The sequence below is a fragment of the Pteropus alecto genome, unplaced genomic scaffold (assembly GCF_000325575.1).
Source record: "Pteropus alecto unplaced genomic scaffold, ASM32557v1 scaffold24, whole genome shotgun sequence".
Classification (NCBI taxonomy): domain Eukaryota; kingdom Metazoa; phylum Chordata; class Mammalia; order Chiroptera; family Pteropodidae; genus Pteropus; species Pteropus alecto.
The window spans coordinates 1,954,549-1,965,020 of NW_006439192.1; the positions used below are offsets into that span (position 1 = coordinate 1,954,549).

At 51.2% G+C, this 10,472-nt stretch overlaps 1 protein-coding gene across 5 annotated transcripts in view; it reads left to right on the forward strand.

The window, feature by feature from the left end:
• Positions 1-10,472, forward strand: part of ANK1 (ankyrin 1) — a 187,965-nt gene that overhangs the window by 144,484 nt on the left and 33,009 nt on the right. For all 5 annotated transcript variants that reach the window (XM_025049978.1, XM_025049979.1, XM_025049981.1 and 2 more), the window contains exons 23-33: positions 788-881; positions 2,028-2,106; positions 4,391-4,488; positions 4,585-4,809; positions 5,845-5,999; positions 6,374-6,585; positions 7,098-7,302; positions 7,673-7,769; positions 8,045-8,273; positions 9,499-9,624; positions 9,738-9,857. In XM_025049978.1, the coding sequence (XP_024905746.1) occupies positions 788-881; positions 2,028-2,106; positions 4,391-4,488; positions 4,585-4,809; positions 5,845-5,999; positions 6,374-6,585; positions 7,098-7,302; positions 7,673-7,769; positions 8,045-8,273; positions 9,499-9,624; positions 9,738-9,857 (1,640 nt within the window). The remainder of the gene's footprint in view (positions 1-787; positions 882-2,027; positions 2,107-4,390; positions 4,489-4,584; positions 4,810-5,844; positions 6,000-6,373; positions 6,586-7,097; positions 7,303-7,672; positions 7,770-8,044; positions 8,274-9,498; positions 9,625-9,737; positions 9,858-10,472) is intronic.

A 10,472-nucleotide genomic window follows, 5' to 3' on the forward strand; every position in this document is an offset into this window, starting at 1 on the left:
CTTTGCACCCTCCTCTGACAGCTAACAATACAGAGGCAGGAGCTTGACTAAAACAGGAAATTCACACTCATAAGATCCATGTCCTGGTGGGTAGCTCCCGCCTGTCCATCTCTGTGTCTGTGCTCATGCCACTGTGTTTGTGATCATAACTGCATGAGCTGTTGTTATTCCATTCTGTCAGCTCCAGATCACACAGCCAGGACACTCAGTGCTAAGTGACAGTAAATGACACTGCAAGGTCAAGGGCTCCGACTCCAGTTTAGCAAGGAAGGAGAAGCAAAGAGGCAGTCTGGGTTGCAGACATAATTTGAACCTCTTGGTAATGGGCTTAGGAAATAATGAGGTTCCAGCTGCCATATTACAAAAAAACCCTACAGCCCTTCAAAATGAACAGGTTCAGTTCCATTGTAGTTTATTCTTCTGTGGTGTGCGTGTTGAAAAGAATAGAAACAGCGCTTTCTTTGGTGTCAACGCACATGCTACAAGGGCTGTTTGGAAGTGGAATTTGAGAAGGTTCAAAGTGGAAGCAGAGAAGGTTCTTTCTGTTTTTTTTTTTTTTTTCTTCTACAAAGCCTGGTACAGACTAAGACGTCAGGAGCTGGCTGCCCTGCTCTGTATATCAGGGCTGGACGAATAGGACGAGTTGAAGACATTGCTAGTGATCCCCTCCGAGCATCAGAGACCTTCCTCCACTCCTCAACATTGAGAGGAGGACCAGGCAAAGCACTTTTTAAAAAGAAAGAGGAAATCTCCATCGTGTCACTCACTTAAACTTGTGTGGTTTCAGGGGAAGAACTTGTTGGCTCCAAGGCTGAGAAGGATTCCAGGGATGTAGATGAAGAGAAAGAGCTGCTGGATTTTGTGCCGAAACTAGACCAAGTGTAAGAAGTGCTCCCGTGAATGGCCGAGGCCCAGCCCTGGAATTCAGAGTAGACGCATTTCAGAGCAAGGAAAAGACACAAGAAGACCAGGGCCTGGGTGTGCCAATGACAGGGACGGAATGCTCATCGGCTGGACCATGAGTCCAGCACCTTAGGAGAAACTAGCTCTGTACCTTGGCTGCCGAGCAGAGGCATGGAGGCCTCTCTTACAGCATGCTGTCCAGTAGTGTCTCCCCTCCTCTTCCGGTATCCCTGCCTCCCGCCTTTCTCCCTTCCCTCGTTCACAGTCTCATACGCACACCCCCTCTCCCTCTCATGCACTCTCAGCTTCTTGCCAGAAAAAGCCACTGAGGAAAATTCACCTTAGAAACTGTTGCCAAGCTAAACGCAAACACTGACCACACCCCTCCGTCCTCATAGCTCATTAGAGGGAACCCGCAGAGGGTCTGTATCTGCCCGGAACACATTTCTCATTCCTCCCTGTGACGCTGTGAGTTATTCTGCAGTGGGTACATTAGCACACAGGGGTATTTTGCGACTAAATCTAAAAGTGACAACTGTGTAGAAACACTGAGCCCTCGGTGTTTTCAGAAAAGACAGACATGTGACAGCTTAGTGCCATGGCTTATACAAAACAGGGCAGTGAAACAAACAGGAAGTGAAATGATGAGAATATGTAATCAATTAGTATTTAATGAACATCAGTTAGAAAGAAATTCAAGACTCAACTCCTGATCATAAGGAACCTACAGATTTATTTGGTAGGATCAAAACACACATCAAGAGGTCATATAGCAATGCAGAATAAGGTGTTAAGGCCAGAGTGAGGATTCTATCAGCAAGGGCTCTAAGACTAAGAACCGGGGTGATGCGTGCAGGGGAAGATTTGTGGAGGAGGCACGTCCTTCAGTGAGGTCGTGAAGGACAGGGGCCCTGGGGAGAGGCTTTGAGTTGAAGGGAAGAGGCTGGTCAGCATGTGAAGATTGAATTGTATTGCATGTGCGAGTAGGGGATTCAGGCTGCAGTAAATGGGGCAGATTGGGTAAGTTATAGGAGTACAGAGGTGTTTCACTTAGGCCTCCCATGGAAGATGGGGTCTACTTAGAAGGATCATCTCTTTGATTTCTCAATGTTCTTGGAACACAGGGTGGAATCTCCAGCCATCCCGAGGATTCCATGCGTCACACCTGAGACAGTGCTGGTCAGATCAGAAGAGCTGGAACAAGTAAGAAGCATCATTTCTCTTATTTTCCTGTTATAGAGGTGTTTCACTTAGGCCTCCCGTGGAAGATGGGGTCTACTTAGAAGGATCATCTCTTTGATTTCTCAATGTTCTTGGAACACAGGGTGGAATCTCCAGCCATCCCGAGGATTCCATGCGTCACACCTGAGACAGTGCTGGTCAGATCAGAAGAGCTGGAACAAGTAAGAAGCATCATTTCTCTTATTTTCCTTTCTGCAGAGAGCAGGGACCCTGGGACAATAATTGCTTTGAGATGACCTGCCGTACGATAGGAACTAAAAGTTGAAAAGCTTGTAGCATTTACCAAGCCTTGCAGATCTGTGATTCCACGTGTTCTTTGTAGCGCCTGGGCTGCCAGTGTTCTCATTATCCCAGATATGACTGATAAGCATCTCTGTGAGCTCGCCGCTTTTGAAACATCATTACGCTGGTCCAGTCATGAGTGAGACTGGGAATGACTCTAGAAGTTTCAGCTTCACGGTCCATGTTCCCACGGCCACAACCCTTGTGCACATGCTCTCTGCACCCAAGAGGGCAGTGAGTTACGGTGCTGGAGAGGGAGCCTGGGACCGCAACCTGCACCTACCAGGAAGCTGCAGGCAGGTCACGGAACTCCACCCTCCTTTTCTTTCGCATACGTTAAAAAGGGGAGCAGTCCCTGCCTCACCTTCCTCAAAGGATTCCTGGGAGCTTAAAATACCAATATGGATAGAAAGGGGGTGTCAGAGAGAGTGTTCCCAGTGTGGGCTGTTATTCATTATCGTACCTTATTTTGTAGCTTTCCCGATGCCACTGAATTTGTCCTCAAAAAGGGTGGGATGATTTAAAACAATTTAATTCCCCCTTAGTTTAATTTTATACCATTTAGCACTTTTTTCTAAGGTAAGGGGGTTTTCTAGGATAAAAAAGAAAGCAGTGTGGTGTTTGGAGGTTAGAAATGACTGCCTGAGGCCTGATAACCGAGCCATGCATGTCTGTGTCCCAGCGAAGCCTGGTCCCTTCCTCTGCCACTTGAAGGGGTGTGTGTCCCAACTCAGCAGCCATAGCCTGGACTCAAATGGCGTGCAGGGATAAGTCAGCTGTGAGGCTGGCCAGCCAGCACTCCATGCTGGGTATATCATAGGATGGGTGTTGGAGTCACTCACTGGGTGGCATTTGAGAGATATGGTCAGATATAAATCTGGTACTGCTGAGACATACTCCCTGAATACTGCCAAAGACAGAGATGAGAAAGCAGCCGAGTGGACCTGCGTCCTGCTGTTCCTTGACCAACCCATTCTCTTCAACTCCTCACTTAAGTCATGAACTCAAGTCAGCAGGGATTTACTGAAGTCCTACTATGTGCCCTGTACAGGGCTTGATGGCAGGCTATGAGACCCATACCTGCCTCCTAGGAGCTGATGGTTCAATGGACAAGAATAGACTCAGATACGTGAAACCAGTTAGCACAGAATGCAGGAGTGGTAAATATTGTGAGTTTATCCAGATTAGAGTCAACAGGACAGATTCATAGAGGAGGCAAGACATGAAAAGTGAACAGGTGGACCAGCAAAGGAGGGGCAAGGGCATCTGCACCAGTGGAAAAGCATGAGCTAGAGCACAGTTGAGAGAAAACCTGAAGGGGACCACAGCCAGATTCAGACCCTGCTGGCTTTCATGAGTCCTTGAGATGGACACAGCCCTGTGTGAGGCAGCCCAATGTCATCATGGTTGTAACGCTCCTGTGAGGCAGGGGGACTGTCTCATTTGCAGATGAGGAAACGGGAAACATGCCAAGGGCAAGGATCTATTCCATTCACCTCATGTACCTCAGACGCCTACAGGACAAGTAGCTCACCCAAAGCTTAAGCGATGGTGCAGGGTCAGTTGCCAACTCTAGTGTAAAAAGCCAAGCCACCTAGAACAGAGGTCTCAAGTTGGGATGTAGCTGGAGAACAGGGTGGGTACGTCAGCAGTGGGTGTAGGACTTGAGACCGAAGCCAGACTGGAGTGAGGACTTGCTCTATTGGTTCCTAAACTCTAGTCCAGGGTCTTGAGCCGAGGAGCAGCCATTAATGGCAGGAAGAAGCTCGCACTTCCTTTTAGACTCCGGGAATGCCTTGTCCCGAGAGGGTCAGTGGTACGTGAGTTTCTTCCAGTGGTCCGTGTGGTTTCTGGCGAGGCGGTGAGCACAAGCCTCCCCAGCCTGGCACAACATCAGCTGGTCTGAGACCAGCACCTGTGGCCTGAGAGGTAATAGGACAATTGACCTTTCTCTCCTTCTCAGGCATTTAAAGAGTATGATGAAGATTCACTCATCCCCAGTAGCCCGGCCACGGAGACCTCAGATAACATCAGCCCAGTGGCCAGCCCCGTCCATACAGGGTGAGTGACACCCAGGAGAGGGATTCTGGGCTGCTCCACTCTCCTTGTCTCAAAGAGAGCACATAGAAGCCCAACATGGATCTGCCTGTGCCCTAGGTTTCTGGTGAGCTTCATGGTGGATGCCAGGGGAGGCTCTATGAGGGGGAGCCGTCACAATGGCCTGAGGGTGGTGATCCCACCTCGGACGTGTGCGGCACCCACTCGCATCACCTGCCGCCTGGTCAAGCCGCAGAAGCTGAGCACACCGCCCCCGCTGGCCAAGGAGGAGGGCCTGGCCAGCAGGATCATTGCACTGGGGCCCACGGGGGCCCAGTTCTTGAGGTGAGAGTCCTCTTTCTCTGGGTGCACGTGTGCAACGTGTTCCTCACCTATCCCAGCCCTGCTGGTCCCTTACTGCCACCTCAGCAGCAACCACCCAGAACCATGCAGCCACAGGACAGAGGGAGAGATGAGCCTTGGAGACCACCTCACCTCATTTCTCTACTGTCCTGATGAGATCAGAACCCGGAACTCTCATTCCCCTTTTCAGGATTTTTTCCTCGGTACACTAAGGAGTTCATAGCCCAGGTGGAGCTTAACACTCTCAAATCTTGTATGACACTAGAGAAGGGATGGAGAAGACAGGGCTACTTTGGGGGCCCCCAAGGGTTTAATTATTTCAGCTCTGAAACAGTCTTACTAGAAGACAGCTTTACAGCATTGCCCCCAAGGACAGCAAGATCAATGGACTTTGGAGACCCATTCTTTACCTTGTCTGAGGCAGCTGGGCTTCTACTTAGAGCTATGTTATTCTTCAGGCACCATGGCTATAACGCTGGTGCAGGTCTTACCCAAGAGACCCTGCCTTCGCATCTCCATCCACTGCCTGCCCCCACCTATGAGCTTTCATCCATCACTTGTAAAGCAGCCTTCAGAAGGCTTTCGCGTTCATTTTCCATTTTAAGGAGGCTCCTCAAAGCCTCCTTGCAAAGGCTGTGTCATTACTGCTGATTGATAGGGGAGGAAGCTGAGGTTCAGAGAGTTTTGTTCCCCTGTCTGGAGACATCAGGCCTGTTCTCAGGATCAGGTCCAAGGGCAGGGTTATTTGGCCGAGTCTCAGCCCTGTGAAGTGAGATGGGGACCTGGTGGTGAGTGACAGGGGCCACAGTGACTCAGGAACCTGAGGCAGGTCTGTACCACTGTTGGGACCTGCCCACAGGTTGAGCTCCCACTGCGGCTGCAGGACTCCCTTGCCCCTCCAGGCAGGAACGGACTGCCCTTTCTGGCCTGCTCTTCCCTCCCTTTGCCCCTGGCCACTGCCTACAAGGCACGCACACCAAATCCACATACTTCCCACCATCCGCTCTGTCCCCTCAGCCCTGTGATTGTGGAGATCCCCCACTTTGCCTCCCATGGCCGTGGGGACCGTGAGCTCGTGGTGCTGCGGAGTGAAAATGGCTCCGTGTGGAAGGAACACAAGAGCCGCTACGGAGAAAGCTACCTGGATCAGATCCTCAACGGGATGGACGAAGGTAGCGGAGCCCCAGGGACCCCAGATCAGGTGCCCTCCTTCCAGAAGATGAGATTTGAAGTTTTACTTTTGGGTGGGCTGTTGAGGCCACCTGGAGTTTGGGGAACCTTGAGAGACTAGGGATGGTCTAGCTCCCAGTCCCTAGGGCATCTGAGTGGCTACCTGCATCTCCCTCTGCCTGACCTTTTGGACCTGGAGATGCCACCTGCATCTCCCTCTGCCTGACCTTTTGGACCTGGGGATTTCTCCCTCGAGGCAGCTCAGCCCCCTGCCAGGTGCTGGGGAGGGGGCATGCCCCGGGGACTCTGGGACACAGTGGTGGCTGAGCCTGTGCTCAGCGTGACCAGGCGGCGGTGCCATGCCATGTGATTCCAGAGCTAGGGAGTCTGGAAGAGCTGGAGAAGAAGAGGGTCTGCCGCATCATCACCACGGACTTCCCCTTGTACTTTGTGATCATGTCACGGCTCTGCCAGGACTACGACACCATCGGCCCTGAAGGGGGCTCTCTGAAGAGCAAGCTGGTCCCCCTGGTGCAGGCGACGTTCCCAGAAAATGCTGTCACCAAGAGAGTGAAGCTGGCTCTTCAGGTGACACAACCCTCCTCCTCACCAACTGTGGCACCCCCACCACCACTCAGAGTGCATGGAAAGTGGAAGGAGTTCAAGGCTGTCAGGACGATGGCCCTTGTCCCCAGGAAATACCCCCATGCTTTTGTCCAATGCCTGAAAATGTCTATCAGAGATTTGACCGTAAAGCTCAAAAGAAAGGGTGGGTTGCAGAAGGCCCCAGATAACACATTAAGTCATGAGGCATGAGAGGATTCCACATGGCTTCCTGGAGGGTTACCCAATGCTGAATAAAGATGGCACCATCCAGGGATGAGGAGCAGCGGGGAAATGGGGAGAAAGTGCTCAGAAAGGAGAGCTAAGCAGTCACACCAGGCCTGGGGTCCAGAGTAGTAGTGGGAACCCCGCCTCCTCCCAGCAGTCTTTGCGCTCTGCGTTGACAGCCTGCGCTCCCCTCGGGGATGGTGCTGCCTCCTGTCCCCGAGCCCCGCTGTTGTTCTGGGGCTGAGTGTCCCCTCTGTGGCATTTTGCAGGCCCAACCTGTACCAGATGAGCTAGTTACCAAACTCCTGGGCAACCAGGCCACGTTCAGCCCCATTGTCACCGTGGAGCCACGGCGCCGGAAGTTCCACCGCCCCATCGGACTTCGGATCCCGCTCCCTCCTTCCTGGACGGACAACCCACGGGACAGTGGGGAGGGAGACACCACCAGCCTGCGCCTGCTCTGCAGTGTCATTGGTGAGAGATGCCCCCTTTTCTCTGTCCTGTCTTTAGCCATTCTTCTGGCCACACGAGGGGGAGATAGGAGAAAGTAAAGCTAGCAATCATCCTGGGTTTTGTTGGCTTCTCCTGGGTTTTATCTTTAATGAGGTGGAGGGGTGAGGTGCTGAGTCAAGTCCATGCCCTCCGTGGAAGAGCCCTGTGACCCCTAGAGGAGAGGTGCTGCAGGTTGCTGGGAGGAGGAGGAGAGTGTGGGAGAACAGATGTGCTCAGGGCTGCATCCAGATGTGCCGTCTCTGCCCTTGCCCACTCACCCCTTAGTGTCTTGGCAAGCTCTGTGCCCACGTTCTGAAGACTGTCCCCCAGCCCATTTCTGCTTCTGTTGCAGGAGGAACAGACCAAGCCCAGTGGGAAGATATAACAGGAACAACCAAGCTCGTGTATGCCAATGAGTGTGCCGCCTTCACCACCAACGTCTCTGCCAGGTGAGACGCATCCCAGCCCAGCCAAGGGGGCTCCAGGACCCTGGACTGAGGGGTCGGTGCTGCCCCTGCAGATAGCCATCCTCATGTCCTGACCTGCCCATCTCAGGCTTGAATCCGAGCATGCACCTTGCCCCTCTCCACATACAAGCCCTGCTGTGACCCCCAGGAATCTTAGGGTGGCCTTCGCATGGTTATAGGTTGCTCCTGTCTGGATGGAGATGAAGCTGTCCATTGGGCATTTAGGAACATGTTTATAATTAGTCCTCTCTTTTCAGGTTTTGGCTGTCAGACTGTCCTCGGACTGCTGAGGCTGTGAACTTCGCCACTCTGCTGTACAACGAGCTTACCGCGGTGCCCTACATGGCCAAGTTTGTCATTTTTGCCAAAATGAATGACCCCCGAGAAGGGCGGCTGCGCTGCTACTGCATGACGGACGATAAAGTGGACAAGACTCTGGAGCAGCACGAGAACTTCGTTGAGGTGGCCCGGAGCAGGGACATAGAGGTACAGTGCCTGGATCTCTTTCTTACAGGGCACCTGTGGGCCTTCCTCACTTTCCACAGTGAAACAAAGCTCTTGGGGCTAGGACAGGGCTCTCGTAGGCTGTTCTCTCCAGGACGCTGTGACCCAGAGCAGTCAGGAAACCCTCCCGGTGGGGCATGGGAGAAGGTCCTAGGCTGTGTCTCTTTGATCCCCATCTTGAAAGGCATCCTAGAGAAGTTTCACCAAAGATGAGGAACACCACTGTGAGCCCAGTGATTTGTGATGAAAAGAGCTCACGTGTATTAAAGTTCTTCTGTACCAGGTACTATTAAAAGTACTTGACTAGCATAATCTCACCTGAAACTCGTAACTGTATGTACTTTTATTATCCTCAATTTATAGATGAGGAAACTGAGGCCGAGAGGTGTTAAATAAAGTTACATAACTGAATAACCTGCCTAAAGTTACATAACTAAGGTCCAAGTAGTCTGACCCCAGAGCCCACACCTTGACCGCTATGCCAGGATTTTGGTAGTGCCAAGATGAGGATGCAGGGGAGAGGGCTGGACAAATGATATGAGGAGTAAGAAACGGGGACTAGATTGTAATCTGTTATTGACTATCCCAGGATACTCACTCCTGTTAGATGTGTAATACGCCAGAACCAACAGTCTGGCCTCAGAGTCTGTGCTGAGCCTTCGTGGGGGACTGAGGGCCTAGAAGAAAGAGCTCTGAAGCCCTGCACTAAGTAGGCAAAGAATTTATTCGGTTTGGGCCTCAGTTTCCTCCACTGTCAAATGGGTTCTCTATAACTTCTTAGTTGAAAGCATTATATACACAGTAGGGATCCTTATATTAAGGATGACATTAAAATATCACATGGTTCTTCTAGCACTTCTCATAAACTAAACATTTTTGGACAGGTGTGAAAACAGGTATTTTTCAGATGCCATGTTATGATATCCTGGTGGAGTTTAGAGTAGTACTCTGACAGCAGTCCCGATCAACTACACAGGGATATGTGAAGGTTCCTGCTTATTATAAAATCCTTTTCAGTGAGGAAGCATAACCTGGGAAATAAAACCTTTTCCAAAGCAAACAGTGGAATTTCTCAGAGCACATCCACTGTGCCTCATGCCATAAGAAAGGATGTGGTGTGGGGAAGGAAAGACCAAAGCTGAGAGGCAAGACAGGATGTATGGGCAGTCCTACCTGACAGGCTGTATTCGCTTTTCCTTTCCTACAGGTTTTGGAAGGAATGTCTCTGTTTGCAGAACTCTCCGGGAACCTGGTACCCATCAAAAAAGCTGCCCAGCAGCGGAGTTTCCAGTTCCAGTCATTTAGGGAGAACCGTTTGGCCATTCCCGTAAAGGTACTGACCTCTTGCCTGGGTCTAGAAAGTTTGGGAGGCACAAATCTCTCAGCCATCCCGGTAGCCTATAGAATGGCTCCTGAATCTCCTTTTTTTGGTGCGGTTGAATTTAGGTGAGGGATAGCAGTCGAGAACCAGGAGGGTCCTTGTCATTTCTGCGCAAGGCGATGAAGTATGAGGACACCCAGCACATTCTCTGCCACTTGAACATCACCATGCCCCCCTGCACCAAGGTGAGCTTCCCCCTGAAGAGGACCCTCTGCCTGAGGTGGGGTCTCAGAGGAGGTCCCGAAACAGACCCCAGGTTGAGCACTTCTAAAGGGCTTCCTCCTGTGAAATGCCGCCTTTGAATTCCCTGAGGCACAGAAAGGCTCTTTGGTCTCTGCTGGACATTTGGCTGTGGCCTGCAGAGAGAGCATGTCCGAGCCCTTTCTGCAAGGCTCAGGAACAAAATATCAGTGTCAGACAGCAATATGTGTGTTCACTAGGGGCTGTGATTACTCTAGGATGTTCCTTCTAGAAGATTCAAAGGATCCTGAAAGGCATCCACTCTAGAACCCCTTGTCTGAGGTCTCCGAGGCTTAGAACTGGGCATTGAGTTGCTCAAGGTCACCAGCCATTTGATAGCTTTTTTTGAGCTTCTTTTTCACGTGCTTGCTCATCTTGCCCTGACAGCCAGGCCCTCAGAGAGGGGAACCCTGGTGTCTCAGGCACTGCAAAAGCATCTTGACCAAGTATGTTCCTTTATCGATACCTGTAAGAGTATCAGAGTCAACCACCTATCACAAGGACTTCGGAGGGATCATATGTCTCCATGTTTTTATTGGTGGTTTTTTTTTTTTTTTTTT